This window comes from Saccharomyces paradoxus, chromosome V (assembly GCF_002079055.1).
Source record: "Saccharomyces paradoxus chromosome V, complete sequence".
NCBI lineage: Eukaryota > Fungi > Ascomycota > Saccharomycetes > Saccharomycetales > Saccharomycetaceae > Saccharomyces > Saccharomyces paradoxus.
This window is the reverse complement of record NC_047491.1, coordinates 51,308-69,669: the sequence shown is the minus strand read 5'-3', so window position 1 is coordinate 69,669 and position 18,362 is coordinate 51,308. Positions and strand designations below refer to the sequence as shown.

The following is an 18,362-nucleotide window of genomic DNA, read 5'->3' as shown; positions in this document are numbered from 1 at the left end:
GGCAATATGCAAAGAATATTATCAAAGTTGACAGTTATTTTTCATGTGTTGTGATTTTTCATCTTAAAGTTGCAAAAAGATGGGAAAGAATGAAATTGAGACGACACGCCAAAATTAAAAAAAAAGGAAAAAAGAAAATAAAGACTGATACGGTTACCCTATCGTTACACAAGAATAAACTTAAACTGCTTTCATATATTATATTTCATATATATCTATATACAAATCGCGAAAGTACTACAATATTGTTCATGAGTCATGGCTGTGTGGATTGAACAGGTTATTCATACCGCTCTTGGATAACAGCTTTGACATTCTTCTACCACTTGGACTAGTTGATGGAGTTGATGAGTCTTGAATATTCGTGTCAGCATTAGCAGAAGATGATGCAGACTTGTGCTTAAACTTGGACCACGCAGAAGAGATACTGCTGTTACTCTGGTTTCTCTTGTGCGAAGGCTTAGGATTTGATTCTTTAGCAGCAGCCTTTGGAGTCACAGGCACATCAAGGTGATATTGCTCCTCTAATGGGGGAGGAAGTTGGCTGGTGGTTGAATTCCATATGGAATTGAAAGGTGGTGAAGAAGCATGGAACGACCTTCTCGTATTGTTATCCGTTGTTGGTTGATGGTTTATTGTTAATATGTTCGAATGAGAAGGCGTCAGAGTGGTGTTATTTCCTGGGACGATGGGTACATCGTTTGAGAGTCGTGGACTCAAGTTCGGCACCAACAAATTGAAGTCACTTGATATCCTTGGACTAATGTTCTCAGTTTCATTGCTATTTTTAATATTGTTCTGCAAAGTGTTTGCCGGTGGAGGACCACTGTAGAAAGAGCCGCTACGTACAAAACTTTGCAATGAAGGATCATTCAACGTAGCGGCCAGTAGGCTCTGGGGATGCATCGAATTCGCATTGGCAGCGTTGGAGTTTTGTCTCAAATGAGAACTAGAATAGGGCGATAATACAGGATTGGCCTTATATGATGACATGGGCGTTCCGGTTGTGGAAAAGAGGCTCTCGTTCGTGCTGCGCACTTGCGGTTGTTGCTTAGTCCAGTAATTGTCTAGTTCATCCGTAGTGAACCCCTTGGAATAGTTGCTTATATTATCAGGATAGTCTGTTTCGTCGTAGATCATATTTTGCAGACCGCTGATTAAATGGTTTGCATTATCGTACTCGAAAGCTTGATCTAATTCTGTGGACACTTGTTGACGCGAGGGTTGAGCAAATTGTGTAGTATTCCAAAAATTTGACTTTGAGTGACCATTGGTTGCTGTTGCTGTTGCATTAGCAATAGCAGTTGTAGGTAAAGCATGTGAATATGAAGAAGGCTGTTGCTTGTTTTCGTTATTAGACGAGATGTGATTGGAAAGCATTGATCGGTTATCAGTGTCCTGCGTCAATTGACTCAATAGACTGCTTGAAGGCTGTATAGATTCGTTTGTAGGTGAATACGACACCGGATTGTGTAGCCTCAATGGAGGAGCAGAATCTCCATTGTTGTTGTTAATACTTTTGTTATTATTCGATATTAAATCCATGGACCCTGTTCTTGACATGTTGCTGGATAATGGTAATTGAATCGATCCAGAACTTCTGTTTTTTTCCGTGGAATTATTTGAATTGGTAGCGGCAAGCGGATCACCGTTGTTCTTATATGGTTGAACCATTAATTTTGTTTTCAACGTCCGATTGTTGAGGCTCATTTCATTAAATTGGTTTTCTAAAGTACTAATTTTTTTCAACATCTTTGATCTCTGCAATTTCCAGTTGGTCTCCAACTCTTGATCGATGCTTAGCTCTTGCTTGATCATTTTAATCAATGACGAGTCTGCATTCAATCTGGATAAGAACTCTTCACCAGCATTACTTAAGAACCCATTTTTTTCTAGGGTGAAATCATTAAGTTTTTTCAAGACAGCCGACAGTTCTCCATTAGCAATGGGTTTGTCGTTTTCTACATTAGCGTTCACCACTATGGATGTAATCAGTGATTTTCTAGTGGCGTTCAATCTCTTGTTAGATTCTTCCACCTTGGAAATTTCATTTTGTAAAGATTCAATATCTTTGTTGACATTGGCCACAGAGGCATTGGATTCGCTTAGCAATTTGAAATATTTCTCCTTTATGGTTTCCTTGGACAAGAGTTCGGTATCTTCCCGAGACCAGTTCTGCATGTCCTTGCGCATTTTTGATATTTTTTCCTTGGATTTGTCGATTTTCTTGTTCAATTTTTCAATTTTCAAATCAGTCAATAGCTTAGAATTCTCCAATGACTTGATATTGGATTTCAAGGATTTCCGCAAATCGATCTCGTGCGACCAATGCGTTTTCAAATTATCCAGTTCTAGCTCTAACTCCAACCTCGATTCCTGAAAATCTTGCAAAAGCAAAGTTTGTTGAGACAAAACATCGTGTAGGTCCTCCTGGGCACAAATCAGTATTTTTTTCAAATCATCGATGGAAAACGAATCCAAGTCCTTTAACGTAGTCAGAGAGGTGTAAGCGGGGAGGTTCGAACCATTATTACTGGTGGTGCTATTAGTGATATTGGATGCAAAAGTAGACAGGGAGACAGAGGAGAAGTGCGAAGTCAACGGGGCGAGTTCAGACTTGGAATTGCTGGGCTGCATAGCCGTGGACGATGTGATCGTGTTCCTTCTCCACTTTCTAGTCTTCAGTGCTTCATTAGCTTCCCTCGCCTTTGTCATACAATAGATGGAGGGTAGCTTATTGATGAAGCCCTTGTTATTGATCGTTATGAAATCCAGCTGGTATTGTGTCTCCGCCTCGAGACCAGTGATGGAGCAGCATGTGTAAAGAGAGTTTGGGTTGTTCGGAAAGATGGCCAATTGTGTGTTGTTCAAATACAATAAATAGTGGGAGATGAAGTTTCTGTCTACATCCACGTCTTTCCCTACTTTTACTGGCTCGTTCTCCCAATGAATGGTCACTGAATCCGTGGCGATCTTGTCGATAGACACTTTTGTTGCCGGAGGAGTTTTGATCTTCAAAGTGGAGACGATGTTGGACACAGGAATAGTGAGAAACTTATAAAGTCTATAAGAAAGCCACAGACATGCTAAAACCGTGGTTATTACAGAGGCTGTCATCCATGCATGTGTTGATAGTCGTAGTAGGAGCGTAATACGTCTTTGCACGTTTTCCACTAATAATGTTCTTTTTTTTTTTTCACTTTTTGTTCTTTTTAGTTCCACTTTACTGTTTCGCGTAGATGCACGTGACCAACGACAACCTATGTGACTGGCAGCTATACTACAAAGCTAGGCTACATACATATACAAGGTCTATTTAAGGACGAAATTGGCGCCTCTTAACTTTAAGTACTCCTGATCCACACCGGGGGCCATCGGTTTCACAATTAACTGGTAGATTTCCGCGTTGTGGTACCGAATGTTGTTCGTGGGGGACTTGTAGAGACCCTTCAACCCAGTGACGTCACAGTACTTCTTGGCAGGTCTAATAGATGGTGGCGCCTCTACGCTGAAGTACGTCGCTTTGGGCACGAGTCGCTTGACAGTCGTAGAGGTCTCAGCAGCTTTGTTAGCCTTGGTCAACAAGGCATTAATCCGCTTGTTCTCATCCGAGATCAACTGCCTGGCGGATTTGTGTCTTCTTGTAGGTTTCTTATAATGTGCCGGCTTAAACCTAGAGGGGAAACCAATTTCATTACGTTCACCCACGCTTCTTAGAAACAACAATCTTTCATCACCTCCGTCATTATTATTATTGTTATTATTATTATTGATGCTGCTATTACTGCTATTGCCCCTGCCACCGCTCATTGTTTCAACTTTCTCACGGTGATGATGATGGCAATTGTGACCTTCCCCTAGGTCACAACTTTTTTTTTTCCCTCGTTCGCTTCTTTACAGTTCCATTCCTTCACCATCACAGCGCGGAAAAAAAAAACACGCTTAAGTTAAACCCAAAGTAAGCTAAGCTAAACTTAACTTAACTAAACCAAACCTCGCCTAGAATTTCTCTTTCACTTATTCTTTCACCTACTCTCTTACTGAAGAACAGGCAAAACAACAAATTATACAATCAGAAGGCATTCGTCGTCATCGATATTCATCGTCATCGACATTCATCGATACATGTGCGGCAACAGGGCCTTCTTTTGCACAGAGAGCCACACGGCACGCGGGGGAGACTATTTCTTATTCTTTTACGCACGGCCCCAAATTATTATTATTATTTTTCTTTTCTAGAACGCAACCAATACCTCTTGCTGTATATGTGCTGACAAATCAAACCGGCAGCGGGCCTGTGCAGCACGTGACCCACGTTTGACCCTCTGCGACATGTCACATGGAACGGAGGCCTTGCCTTTTCCTGACGGCAAATTCCCCATTAGGAAAAAGCCGAATGTACACCCATACCATACACGTCTTCGCTTCCGGTTTCCGGACAGCAGCGCCGTTTCTTTTTTACGCTGCTTTGCCCTTTTGTATTACTCATTGCGCACTTTTTCACTTGCCGTATTCGTTCACCGGTTTTTCTTTTTATTTCTTCGCCTTTTTTCGTCTTTTTCTTCACTGGATATACGCTTTTTGCATTTGCAATTGTATATATATGTATATATATGAGCAAGTGTTGAGCTTGCCTGTCAAAACCTCAGTGTGTCTTTCCCGTATATCTTGTTCTGTCTGGTATAGTGTAATACGTACATACATATACATATATTGTCTCTGCTGGCTATTTCGTAACCACCTTCCCTTACTAGGCTTACACTCACTTTTTCTCCCGCACACAAACGCAAACATATACAAAAATGACTGAATTCGAATTGCCTCCAAAATACATCACCGCTGCTAACGACTTGCGGTCAGACACCTTTACGACTCCAACTCCAGAGATGATGCAAGCCGCTTTAGAGGCCTCCATCGGTGACGCTGTCTACGGTGAAGATGTTGACACCGTCAGGCTCGAACAAACCGTTGCCCGCATGGCTGCCAAGGAAGCAGGTCTTTTCTGCGTATCTGGGACTTTGTCCAACCAGATTGCCATCAGAACACACTTGACGCAACCTCCATACTCCATTCTGTGTGACTACAGGGCCCATGTTTACACACACGAAGCCGCTGGTCTAGCCATCTTGTCTCAAGCGATGGTCGTTCCTGTGATTCCTTCCAACGGTGACTACTTGACTTTGGAAGATATCAAGTCCCACTATGTCCCAGACGATGGTGACATTCACGGTGCCCCTACCAGATTGATTTCTTTGGAAAACACTTTACACGGTATTGTCTACCCATTGGAAGAATTGGTCCGTATTAAAGCTTGGTGTATGGAAAATGGTCTCAAGTTGCATTGTGATGGTGCCAGAATCTGGAATGCCGCTGCACAATCTGGTGTGCCATTGAAGCAATACGGGGAGATCTTTGACTCCATCTCCATCTGTCTATCCAAGTCTATGGGTGCTCCTATCGGGTCTGTCTTGGTTGGGAACCTTAAGTTCATCAAGAAGGCCACCCATTTCAGAAAACAACAAGGTGGTGGTATTAGACAATCTGGTATGATGGCTAGAATGGCTCTTGTAAACATCAACAACGACTGGAAGTCCCAACTGCTGTACTCGCACTCCTTGGCCCATGAGTTGGCTGAATTTTGCGAAACAAAGGGCATCCCGCTAGAGTCTCCAGCAGACACCAACTTTGTTTTTATCAACTTGAAGGCCGCTAGAATGGACCCAGATGTCCTTGTTAAGAAAGGTTTGAAGTACAACGTTAAACTGATGGGTGGTAGAGTCTCGTTCCACTACCAGGTCACCAGAGATACTTTGGAAAAGGTCAAGTTGGCCATCTCCGAGGCCTTCGACTACGCAAAGGAACATCCTTTCGACTGCAACGGACCTACCCAGATTTACCGTAGTGAATCCACCGAGGTTGACGTCGATGGCAACGCTATCCGCGAAATAAAAACCTACAAGTACTGATGCGCTTCACCTGCATCGTGTGTTTTGTTAGGGTTTTTGTTTTAGGATTGGTACCCTCTTCCTTTTTTTCATACATTACAATAATTTCGTGGCATTGTAGATTTAACGGCTTTCTTTTGCATCAATGATTTTTATATTCAAATGGGTTTTTTCTTTTTTCTGTTTTGTTATTCAAGGATATTTCAACTCTCACACCATAATTGTAATTAATTATGTCGGCACATTTGAGAACCAATGGTTAGCTTCCAGCGCACCTAGCAGCTAACTACCCTATTATGGAGGGACGAAGGTGGTCTGTCTAAGGGAAAGAAGAAGAAAAAAGCACATAAGAGCTTCTTTTTTTTTATTTGCCCATTGAGAGATCGACTGAATATGTTTGGTTTTTTTGGTACTTGATTAAAGTTTACAACCGTATGTATCCGCGTGGAGAAGCACATTTTTCGTATTCTACGTTACTACGTACTAAGATTGAATATACCCATGTATATTCTCCCAGGGTTTCTCAACAGGATTTTCACATACACCTTTTATACAAATATATATACATACATTTCTGTGTATACATAAGAGTCTAAAAAACGTTCACTTTAGTTTCAACTTTTTTTTTCTGTTATTGTATTTCTTTTCATTTGTCATCATGCAATGAATGACTGAAACAATAGAGGCAAGTATCTAAAAGAAAATTTTTTTTTTTTTTCAAACGGTAACAGGGGCAACGCGTCGCGTTCCTGAACAATTTAAATTTATTGCACGTATAAAAGCTGAGAACAATACGCAGCAGATGCACCCTATTTCTTTCTTATCTTCCATTCAACAACTCCTTATCCACAACTGTAAATGTCTTCCTCTTCTGTTGTTGTTATCGGAACCGGTTTGGCCGGTCTGGCCGCTGCCAATGAATTGGTTAATAAGTATAACATTCCTGTAACCATCCTCGAAAAGGCATCCTCCATCGGTGGGAACTCAATCAAGGCCTCCAGTGGTATCAACGGTGCCTGCACCGAGACCCAACGTCACTTCCACATCGAGGACTCACCAAGCTTATTTGAAGATGACACCGTCAAGTCTGCTAAAGGTAAAGGTGTTCAGGAATTAATGGGCAAGTTAGCTAATGATTCTCCCTTGGCCATTGAATGGTTGAAAAACGAATTTGATTTGAAGTTGGATCTATTGGCCCAATTGGGAGGTCATTCCGTGGCTAGAACTCACAGATCGTCTGGAAAGTTGCCTCCGGGTTTCGAGATTGTTTCTGCCTTATCTAACAATTTGAAAAAACTAGCTGAGACTAAACCAGATTTAGTCAAGATCAACCTAGACAGTAAAGTCGTAGACATCCATGAAAACGATGGCTCTATTTCTGCTATAGTGTATGAGGACAAAAATGGCGAAAAGCATACATTAAGTGCTTCCGATGTTGTTTTTTGTTCTGGGGGGTTCGGCTTTTCTAAGGAAATGCTTAAAGAATACGCACCTGAACTGGTGAACCTGCCAACAACAAATGGCCAACAAACAACTGGGGACGGTCAGAGACTTCTACAGAAATTGGGTGCTGATCTGATTGACATGGATCAAATCCAAGTTCACCCAACTGGGTTCATTGATCCAAGCGATCGTAACTCGAGCTGGAAATTCTTGGCTGCCGAATCCTTAAGAGGCCTTGGTGGTATTCTATTGAATCCTATCACCGGTAGAAGATTCGTCAACGAGTTGACCACAAGAGATGTCGTCACCGCAGCTATTCAAAAGGTTTGTCCCCAAGACGATAACAGAGCACTCTTGGTCATGGGCGAAAAAATGTATACAGATTTGAAGAATAATTTGGACTTTTACATGTTCAAGAAACTTGTACAGAAATTGACGTTATCTCAAGTTGTTTCTGAATACAAATTGCCAATCACTGTCGCACAATTGTGCCAGGAATTACAGACATACTCTTCGTTCACCACCAAAGCTGATCCATTAGGGCGCACCGTTATTCTCAACGAATTTGGCTCCGACGTTGCCCCGGAAACCGTGGTGTTTATTGGTGAAGTAACGCCTGTTGTTCATTTCACCATGGGCGGTGCTAGAATCAATGTCAACGCTCAAGTCATTGGCAAGAACGATGAGCCGCTACTAAAAGGTTTGTATGCGGCTGGTGAAGTTTCTGGTGGTGTCCATGGTGCCAATAGATTGGGCGGGTCAAGCTTGTTAGAATGCGTTGTTTTTGGTAGAACTGCTGCTAAATCTATTGCCAACGACCGTAAGTAACGAATTTCATAAATGAACTATCTCTTAACCATTTTTTTCATAATATATAAATAGTATCAATATTATTATTTTTTTTTCATTCTCGATGTCCTCTGCCGAAAGAGATCATCGGCGACTAAGAAATATTATATAAAAAAGTTATTGAGTTGAAAACTGAGCAAAAATTTTGTCCCCCCGAACTAAACGCTACCTCCATATCACCAAAATATGAGCTTGACACCTTGCTTCGTATCATTAATAGATGAATCCGACAAACCTATATTGATTTACGTCCCCAATGAGGTGGAAAATGAGATGAATGAAGTACTTAAATATAACGTGCTTTCTAATATATCGTTAGATTATTTTGAAAGTGCTTTAGTGGAGTGGCATTCTCTAGATTCCAAACCTTTGTTGAAGTCGATTTTCCAATTGGAAGGCGTCTCTGTATTTGCTATGTTGATCAAGCAGACGGGTCTGAAGATTGTCATCGGATTTGAACAAAGAAGCCTAAATGGAGGTGATGATGAATTAAGAACAATTAATCAGATTTTCGAAACTGTAAGAAGAATCTATATACGGGTCAAATGCAACCCTTTACTTGCTAGCAGTGACGAAATCTCCATTGTAAAAAGTTTGGAAAGAAAATTTGATGAGCTATTTGCTTCAACTGAAGTTGAACTATAAATGATAATTATCAGTTGGCTTATTGAGGAACGAAAGTAAGAAATTGATGTCACTGTTTTGAAATGAGAAAAGTTATCCAAGTCGGCTGCATCTAACTTGGCGACAACTTCACCTTGTCTAATTGACGGGTGTAGATGCCAGTGGTATATCTGTTATAGCCGGTACAAATCAAACTCTCTGCCTCATTCAAGTGACAATCAATTGTTATGCCATTATGACGACAAGATACGGATACAATTGAGACAAACTCTTTGACTTTACTGCTTACGAAAAATAGTCAGTGACAAACAGATGCGGGAGGAATACACTATATATTACTTTATAATGAAAAAGTCCGTTGACCTTTCGAAGATAAAGGCTGGGCTTTGCCATCACATATGTGGTATTGGCATCCTCTTGCACCGCATATTATAATATACTATTAAATAGATGATATTAGAATTTCATTCCAACAGAATGACAACATATAAAAAGAAAGAAGATAAGGTACTAACACTATGTAGAACTATCGATTCCCTTTTGTGGATTCCTATATCCTCGAGGAGAACTTCTAGTATATTCTGTATACCTAATATTATAGCCTTTAGTAACAGTGGAATCCCAACAATTATCTAATTATTCCCCCAATTCTCAGAGTAAAGAGAAATTTTATAGAGTAAGTTGATCGAAATCGTCTTTTTATCTGCAAACTTCGTAGAAACTTTTAACATTTTCGATGTTTACCACTCCTGAACGACGGTAATTTAATTTATGTTGATAGCCGTATGGTATGGTCTTTTGAGGATACAACTCCTCAACAAATAACAAGCGCAAGTGGTTTAGTGGTAAAATCCAACGTTGCCATCGTTGGGCCCCCGGTTCGATTCCGGGCTTGCGCAGTTTAAATTTTTTTGCAATACTCATTGTATTGACCTGACAATGTCAATCAACTGTAATACCAAGAATCTAATTCTCAAATAGTGTTTTCTTTTTTTTAGTTTAGATTTCAGAAAGCGTAAACAACAATTTTAATCATTGTATTCAAATTTACATCGAACACATTCATGATTAGCATGGAGTGTAATCATCATCAAAAAAAAGAAGAGTAATAATAACAATTAAGACAATTCTATATATAAGAGTTGATTTTGAAACCAAATTGTGCTAAACAAATAAAACTAGGCCGTATGGATACTTTTCTTATTCTAACCTTACTGCTACAATGTACAAATGGAAGGAAAAAAGGGTAAAAGGCTTGTGAAAAGATCTCTTTTCTTTTCTATTCTTTTCTTGCGTTGCAATAGATGTTCCTCGAGAAAAATTTTAATGTTTAATGTGTAAATATCTCATTAACTTTCAGAATTTTCAGTGTTTGTTGTTTGTAAAATCAGTCATTTCAAAGATCCGCTTGGGGCGACAACTTAGTCATCATGTTAATGAGATAACCAACAAAAAACTGTATTTGTGAGTTGTCGTTATCATTTCTAAGGAAACTGCAATGCAAAAGAAAAAAAAATAGAACACAAACGTTCCCTCTCAGCTTCATAAGTACACGAAAACAGTATAGCCGAAAAAAAGTATCAGTACGATCTATTTTTATTTGTCAGGAACTTCTGTTCCTTAACACATTCCATAGATATATCTATGTATTGCCATTCATTTACCGGCCGATGCACTTAATATCTAGAACAAATGGATATGTTTGAAAATTAAATTGGAATAGATGTTCTTTAAATACTCAAGAAAAATTTTTCAGTACCAAAAAAAAAGACTACGCGTGGAAAGTTAGGGCTTGAACCTATAATCGAAAGAGAAAGGGAACATATGGGAACTGAAAGCGAATTCAGGCTTAACAAGTGAGTACGTAGTAAGCTGAGTTAAGAGTACGCAGAGAAGGAGATTTAAGTGTTTATGAAAAATGTTGGTACTAGGGCCTCTTAGATCGGTGCTGTCGTGCAGTTCCTCAGCATCGCTTATTGGTAGGAGAAACCCTTGTTATCCATATGGTATACTATATCGAACTCTATCCCAGAGTTTTAAATCGAGGCAAGAGAACGTGTCTAAAGATGACTCCAGTTTGAACCTTACTCCACGATTACTAAAGATTGTCCCTAATGATACCGATATTGTAACTCTTGAGAAGCAGGATGAATTGATTAAAAGGCGCCGTAAACTTTCGAAAGAAGTGACGCAGATGAAAAGACTAAAACCGGTTTCACCAGGTTTGAGATGGTACCGTTCCCCTATCTATCCATATTTGTACAAAGGTCGTCCGGTTAGAAGCTTGACTGTTGTTAGAAAGAAACACGGTGGTAGAAATAATTCAGGAAAAATCACTGTCCGTCATCAAGGTGGTGGCCATAGGAATAGAACAAGATTGATAGATTTCAACAGATGGGAAGGTGGCGCACAAACAGTGCAAAGGATTGAATATGATCCGGGTAGATCCTCTCATATTGCCCTATTGAAGCATAATGCTACCGGTAAATTGTCTTATATCATTGCTTGTGATGGATTACGTCCAGGTGATGTGGTCGAGTCCTTCAGAAGAGGCATTCCTCAAACTTTACTGAATGAAATGGGTGGGAAAGTGGATCCCGCTATCTTGAGTGTTAAAACTACTCAAAGGGGCAACTGTCTACCTATTTCCATGATCCCCATAGGTACTATTGTTCACAACGTTGGCATAACACCTGTTGGACCTGGAAAATTCTGCCGCTCTGCTGGTACATATGCCAGAGTTCTTGCGAAATTACCTGAGAAAAAGAAAGCTGTTGTCAGATTACAAAGTGGTGAACATCGTTATGTTTCTTTAGAGTCTGTCGCTACCATTGGTGTGGTCTCTAATATTGACCACCAAAACAGATCTCTTGGTAAAGCTGGTAGATCAAGATGGTTAGGGATAAGACCCACTGTTAGAGGTGTTGCCATGAATAAATGTGACCATCCTCACGGTGGTGGTCGTGGTAAATCCAAGTCAAATAAATTATCAATGTCTCCATGGGGACAACTGGCAAAGGGATACAAGACTAGAAGGGGTAAAAATCAAAACAGAATGAAAGTTAAAGACAGACCAAGAGGCAAAGATGCAAGATTATAAATGGGCTAATGCTAACAGAAAGGAAGCAATATCCGGATCTTTTTTTCGTTGTTCTGGCCACATTTATTTGTACTATAAAATTTTGCGCAGCCTTTTTCTTTTGACGACAATGCTGCTTATCTACAATCATGTAAATATAAATATCTAGTTTAACGCTTTTTTGACATTGAAGGTGAATCTTTGATCCTTTATTTTTTTTTGCTACAATATTTACATTTTGGTCGTAGCTTGTAGTATTCAGGCTATCTAACATCAAAGTATAATGGGAAAAAGATTCAGACGCAGACAGAAAAAAAAAAAAAAAATTTTGAAATGAAATTATTAAGATATGTAATAAGTATAAAAAGAACATCAGAAGAAAAAGTTATATTCCATTGTGCAATTTGGTCTACATCTAGACCAATATCACTTGTGGTTATATAATGACAAGGTCAATTTGTGATTGTGTAAACAAGATGTTATTTTATTAAACAACTATACAAAATATCCTTTTTTCTAATAATGGCTTACATATTTTTGAAAAGGGTCTTGTTCTGCCCGAGACTTTAAAATATAACATCGTCTTCTTGATCAGCAACCAATGTTTCACCTTGAGGCTCCTCATCAGTACCAGCTACCTCTGAAGCGTCCTGTTCTGCTTTATCTCTCTTCAATTTCATCTCAGCATCTAATTTTGCAGTCTCATTTTGCTTCTTTTCCTGGACCTTTTTCAATCTATAAAATTCTTCTCTGTCCAATTCATCCAATTCACTGTTAATGTAAGCAATCGTGTTTTCAGTTCTTGGGATAATAACATGTTCGATAGCATTAACTCTTCTGTTCGTCACTTTAATCACTTCATCTAAAATGATAAATGCAGTCTGTAAAGAGGCTAATTCAACTAAAGTTTCAACGGCTCTTGAATAGATTTCCTTGGCTCGTTGAACCTGTTGACCACCTCTACCTAAACCAGTTAATCTGAAATCGTTGATTTCAGGGTCAATGTAAGATTCAAACTGAGACAAGTAAACACCACTGACGTTTTCTTGACGTGCTCTCACCTTAAATCTTGCAGTAGAGACACTTTCTTGCACTTGGTAGCCAATGTTTTCACCTGTTGCATATGAAACTTCGGCCAAGGAAAAGGCAGCAGTTTGCATAACCCTCCCCATCTTTTGCTTAGCATCATCAATTCTTTTGGTAATATCTCTGAATCTCTTTGTTAGGGCCTCAGACTTACGCTTTAATAAAGAATAACCTTGGTTGGCACCTTTCAACTTGGTCTTCATCAAACCCAGCGTCATACGCGTAGGGAAGACTTGCTCTCTATTACCAGACATTTTTGAACTTTTTTCACAACGCTGTTAGGAACCTACGCACTACAAATGCTGATTTATTCTACTGTTGCTTCATCAACCTTTATCTGTACTGCCATTGTCTTTTAACAATCCCCGTTCCTAATCAAATTTTCGTTCGGGTAACGAAAAAATCAGGTGAGTAATATCAGTAGTAGCAGTACTATTGTTAATGGTGCCACTACGGCAATTGTTAGACGATCGTAGAGTTCGTGTTTAGGATAAATACAGGAATATAAATAAGCACTTTTGTTACATACGGTTTAGTATCTAGGCTTAGTAACCCAATCGGTTGAGCTCATCTGTGACAGTCTACTCAAGGCACGGGCAAAGGCAAATCTTTCTTCATCAAGAGCAAACATTTGTGATTTCTTGGCAATCTCTTTCGAGAAACCGTGTTTCTCAACCATCTCATCTACCAAACCAGTATCGACGCTATCAGATTCTTTGGTTGTTGGACGTAACTCAAAATCATTAAGTATCTGTTCAGGTTCCACAAATAAGGAAGTAAAATCCGCCGCACCTGTGGTGGCCAGTTTCCCACCACTGTCATATACGGCGTCTAAAAACGTAATAAATCTTCTCACTTCATCACGAACATAAATGGATAAATATGGAATATCCGTTACTATAAACGCTTCAAAATTCTTTGCTAACGTTAAGTAATCCCCTGCAGCCAGGGGCTCACCGCATAATTGCTTGAAAGTGAACTGCGCGACTCGAGGTGGAGTGCACTTAGGGACTTTAAACTCTCTCCCCCATATAGTTAATGGGTAATCATAAAATGTCTTATGCACTGTGTGAGAATCAATGGAATCATCGGTATGAGAAGCCTGTGCAAAATAGTTGTACCATTCTTTAATATGATTTTCTCGACGGGTTTTACACTCCTTCGATGCGTATTTCATGCTGGTACTCGGCGGAAAGTAGTAGACTGATGACACAGGTCTTGGAATCTTACGGTAATCTGTTGGTGAATTTAAGAAGATAACCTTAGTTCTATGCTTTATCAATTCAATACATGGAATAAACGATTGCCTTTGAACACCGTTAATATACAACTCATCCGGATGTCTATTCGAGGTCGCAAAAAGCACCACACCATAATCATCAGATAGTAAGGCAGTCATTAGCCTTCTCAGTATCATTGCGTCTGCCACGTCAGTGACTTGGAATTCGTCAAAACATAGAACATGTGAATTATTTGCAATCTCTGCAGCCAGAAATGGAACTGTATCGATCTCTTTACCTTTTGCATCGCCCAGTTCTTTCAAATTTTGTTCTTTAACGATTTCATGCGACCTTTTATGAACATACTGCATGAACTGGTGAAAATGTATTCTTTTTTTGGTCAAATGATTGGGAATTGTAGTATAAAAAAGGTCCATCAACATTGTCTTCCCGCAGCCAACATCTCCATACAGGTAAATTCCTCGAGGTATCGAGTTACCGATTTTGGATACATCCACATACGCCCCAATGTTCTTAGCTTTCCCACGACTAAATACGGATTTAAGTCCACTCAACCAACCGCCAACTTGGTCGATAGCACTGGGCGTCTTAACAATCGGAGGTACATATTTAACCAATGAATCATACAAATCTCCTAAGGAGGAAATGATACCACGCTGATATGTGTCGTCCCGTAGCTTTCCCAATTTCACCAGTCTGTCATACTCTTGCAAAGGTGTCAGAAACTTCCTTAATTTCGTAGATTGATACCGACAAATGCGAATGCTGCAATGCTGCACTTGTCGGAAAGTTCGAACGGCATTGGGTTTCAAAGTGATCATAATTGTAACCGGCAAACACTACGCTTCACTGCTTTACCTATTTATTCTTTCCTCTTTTGCAGATCCCACAAATCAGAAGAAAGGGACTTCTCCTTCCCAGTTTAAAGTAAATCCGGAGATTCCCGTAATATCCTCACATAACGAAATATGGCCAATATAAGATGTGTGAGACTACGTAAAGATAAACAGAAACTCGGCACACTGATGAATAGGTATAGCGGAATCAAGTACACAAATAAATGAATAAGAGTATGGTATTACCTAGGCTGTAGTTGTTATTACCTAACCTTTACATAATACGATTATTTCACATTGCCATGTTTTCGGGTAATAATTATGAGATGGAATGAAATTTCACGTAGAGATGCAAGCAAAATAGCAGCTGTTCAATAGCAAGAGGAGAGGCATTGTGGTGGAAGAACTACACTGACAGTGTAAAGTACCTGTGGTAATAGCTGGCACATTTCCAATAATGGAAGTAGACAATATATTAGGTTCTTTAAGTATAACCGATGATTTTGACCAATTGGTCGACGTTACAAGTCTCTTTGATGAACTGTGTTCAAAGTTAAAACCAGAGGCTATCGTGAAAGATCCCAAGTTTGATCTGTTCGAAGGCACACATTCTTTAGAGGTCAACAACTCCAAACTAGATTCCAGTCTTATAGAATTGACCGCCGAAGAAATAGAATTTGATGTGAACGTGGCATATGAACCACCGTTGGCAAATGTAACAGCCATATCAGATAGGTTACTTAGATGTGTTATATCATGGCTGAATGACTATCAGACTTTACCTACGACTGTATTGAGCTGTAGGTATACGGAAAGCTTATTATCGTCATTAGTTAAGGGAACAACTGCCGGTCCGTCGTGGTGTACAGGGAATGTCCTGTACGATAAAGCACTTGGAAGTTGCGTACTTGGAGTTTGTTATTTGACTAAATTTGTGCAGAGACTCTTGAGTGCTGGCATTGTATTTGAAGAGGAAGATTTGAATTTTAATGGCATGGGGTTTAATACATTTGATAATTTGCCGGAACAAGGCGTTATTATCAATACGCTCACCGAGAGCCTCCAATTATTAGAGATAAATTCTGATGATAGTTTACATTTAACTATGCTGAAACATATACTAAAAATTATACTTTGCTTAGTCCACTTAGAAGACCATTTGACAGACTATTCGACAGAAACAACACACCTAGATGAGTTAATCGAAAACGTTCATATGGTAAATGGTATACTTCCGCAATTACAATTGTCTCCACCAAAGGGCGCATTCTCTACATACATACAAAAACACAGGTCTAATCAATTCCCTCCCAGGAAGATTACTAAATTACCCACGGATTATAGCGGTTTCATTACGCTGGCAAATGATATCAAAACAATACTCCTTGTAGGCGAAGCTGAATCTGCGTTGGAAACTTACCAGTTTGCGAGATTTTTCAACAAATTGAAGCAAAGGCATGTTATTGCAAGGATCTTGTTCCCCTTGATTTTCATTAGAGACGACAGAACCGTCTTGGGTAAATTTTCATATACTCAATTTTATTCCCTACATGTCAAGGAATTTTCAGCACAAACTCCATCAAAACTCCTATCCTCTATAGGCAATGAACTTATCCAAGAGAGCTCCAATATTCTTTTAGAATGGTACCAAAACTGCTCCCAAAACACATGTAGATATAGACAGGGTTTCAACAGGCAACTCATACTATGGGATTCTCTTCAAGCCCAGTTTGAAAGCGTCGACTCGCAAATTTACTGTTCGTGGACATATTTTATGAAATTATCAAGTATGATCGAATTCTCCTTAAAGGGGTTTGACTTAGATATTTATAAACCCTTTGAAGCATACTCTATGTTTTGGTATGTTTATTATTTAAGTCATCACTTGGAAACCTTGTTGAAGGAGTCTCAAAATGATATTGAATCAAATATTAATGCCATTCATTCCATGAATAAAAAACTGAAAAAATTGAAAGCTGGTGAAAAGAAGGACCAGTTGAGGTTGAAATACAGATTTGCCATGGACAATGAAATGGAACATTTACAGACCACCAAACAATTTTTAAACTATCTTTTGAAGGAGATTAGCATCACCAAATCTTTATGCTTGGTAGAGGTTTTTCAATTTGCAATTTTAAAGTCATTTGGTTTAATAGACAACAAAAATAGTATTGCCTCAAAATTTTCTGATGAACGGTTAATTCATAATTTGAGATTCAAGCCATTTAATTCAATTGGTGTCCCTGAGTTACCAGAATATGAAGTCTTCCAACAAACTTTGAAGGATTTTATCATTGAAGAAAAAGGTGCTGCGTTTGATATAAAACTAGAAAGAGCTACTGCCTTTATCGAAACTGAAGTACGGAATGTCGTTAATTCTATTGATGAGATAATGCAAGGAATCAAGGGAGGGGATAATAACGGCGTTCTGGTGACAGGAACAAGATTGGTTCAAGAGCTTTCTCTGGAGTACTATTCCAAGCTAAAACACACTTCTAAAGCATTAGCAGTCAATTCAAAAGTTATCGTCAGCACTTTGAAAAAGAGCGTTGAAAACAAGGTCTCCCACGAATACAAGATGGAATTAATTCACACGACAGAAGGATGGAACTACTTTCCTGTACAAACCTTGAGAATGAAGCAAAACCGCTATAAATGACCCAAAGTCTACCCAAACTGTACACAGTATATTTAGCATTATATAGGCGCTATTCAATTACCATAAAGGATTCATTTTCCTCTATACGCAAAGCAAATAGACCACCTCTGCACTGTTATCAATTTAATACCAAGTGAATTCCTGCTCAACATCCGTGCACCAAACATGTTTGGGTGGTAAATAAACAAGATTTTAGACAGAAGCAGTGTAATGAGAAGGAAGTACTGATTGTAGACTACAGTGGTATCAGCTCAATTCCATGGTCATTTCCTTCGAAATGTGGCAGCGATTGCCTCTACAAGCAGCCTAGTTGTGCAGATTGCAATGCGTTCCCCCCTTGTGAGTCTAGCACAAAATCTTGCTAGGCAGGGAGATTCGGCCGGTATAGCTTTTGGCTCTCTGCCTAGGCTCGCGCGAATCTAGCGGCGATTTCCGCTGGGCTCTTCCTAGGCTTGGAGAGACTCTCCGAAAAGCAAAGGAAAAATCCCGGAAGAGCTTGGAATCCGTTAACACTGTTGGAGATGGACATCTCCTAATACTGAAAAAAATATTCAAAGTCTAGAATTTTGGTAAATTTCAAGGCTTCTTTGAGTTATGGTT

The 18,362-nt window shown here is 39.4% G+C and overlaps 9 protein-coding genes and 1 non-coding gene across 10 annotated transcripts; 6 read left to right on the top strand and 4 right to left on the bottom strand.

The window, feature by feature from the left end:
- Positions 1-249: 249 nt before the first annotated feature.
- On the bottom strand, positions 250-3,117 carry GTA1 (Gta1p; the record flags this gene model as incomplete). The annotated part of the gene is made up of 1 exon (XM_033909882.1): positions 250-3,117. One exon carries the CDS (start codon positions 3,115-3,117, stop codon positions 250-252), a length of 2,868 nt encoding a protein of 955 aa, XP_033765773.1.
- Positions 3,118-3,312: 195 nt separating this feature from the next.
- IES6 (Ies6p) lies at positions 3,313-3,810 on the bottom strand (the record flags this gene model as incomplete). Its single annotated transcript, XM_033909881.1, has 1 exon — positions 3,313-3,810. One exon carries the CDS (start codon positions 3,808-3,810, stop codon positions 3,313-3,315), a length of 498 nt encoding a protein of 165 aa, XP_033765772.1.
- Positions 3,811-4,802: 992 nt separating this feature from the next.
- On the top strand, positions 4,803-5,966 carry GLY1 (threonine aldolase GLY1; the record flags this gene model as incomplete). Its single annotated transcript, XM_033909880.1, has 1 exon — positions 4,803-5,966. The coding sequence occupies one exon, from the start codon at positions 4,803-4,805 to the stop codon at positions 5,964-5,966; it is 1,164 nt and encodes a 387-aa protein (XP_033765771.1).
- An 837-nt stretch (positions 5,967-6,803) lies between these two features.
- Positions 6,804-8,216, top strand: FRD1 (fumarate reductase; the record flags this gene model as incomplete). Its single annotated transcript, XM_033909879.1, has 1 exon — positions 6,804-8,216. The coding sequence occupies one exon, from the start codon at positions 6,804-6,806 to the stop codon at positions 8,214-8,216; it is 1,413 nt and encodes a 470-aa protein (XP_033765770.1).
- Positions 8,217-8,423: 207 nt separating this feature from the next.
- Positions 8,424-8,882, top strand: TCA17 (Tca17p; the record flags this gene model as incomplete). Its single annotated transcript, XM_033909878.1, has 1 exon — positions 8,424-8,882. One exon carries the CDS (start codon positions 8,424-8,426, stop codon positions 8,880-8,882), a length of 459 nt encoding a protein of 152 aa, XP_033765769.1.
- An 807-nt stretch (positions 8,883-9,689) lies between these two features.
- On the top strand, positions 9,690-9,760 carry SPAR_Etrna1G. Its single transcript has one exon. It is a non-coding gene; the product is annotated as a tRNA-Gly (tRNA).
- Positions 9,761-10,779: 1,019 nt separating this feature from the next.
- On the top strand, positions 10,780-11,961 carry RML2 (mitochondrial 54S ribosomal protein uL2m; the record flags this gene model as incomplete). Its single annotated transcript, XM_033909877.1, has 1 exon — positions 10,780-11,961. One exon carries the CDS (start codon positions 10,780-10,782, stop codon positions 11,959-11,961), a length of 1,182 nt encoding a protein of 393 aa, XP_033765768.1.
- Positions 11,962-12,506: 545 nt separating this feature from the next.
- Positions 12,507-13,280, bottom strand: VMA8 (H(+)-transporting V1 sector ATPase subunit D; the record flags this gene model as incomplete). The annotated part of the gene is made up of 1 exon (XM_033909876.1): positions 12,507-13,280. One exon carries the CDS (start codon positions 13,278-13,280, stop codon positions 12,507-12,509), a length of 774 nt encoding a protein of 257 aa, XP_033765767.1.
- A 278-nt stretch (positions 13,281-13,558) lies between these two features.
- Positions 13,559-15,088, bottom strand: AFG1 (Afg1p; the record flags this gene model as incomplete). Its single annotated transcript, XM_033909875.1, has 1 exon — positions 13,559-15,088. The coding sequence occupies one exon, from the start codon at positions 15,086-15,088 to the stop codon at positions 13,559-13,561; it is 1,530 nt and encodes a 509-aa protein (XP_033765766.1).
- Positions 15,089-15,560: 472 nt separating this feature from the next.
- Positions 15,561-17,762, top strand: MAK10 (Mak10p; the record flags this gene model as incomplete). Its single annotated transcript, XM_033909874.1, has 1 exon — positions 15,561-17,762. One exon carries the CDS (start codon positions 15,561-15,563, stop codon positions 17,760-17,762), a length of 2,202 nt encoding a protein of 733 aa, XP_033765765.1.
- Between the last annotated feature and the right edge of the window lie 600 nt (positions 17,763-18,362).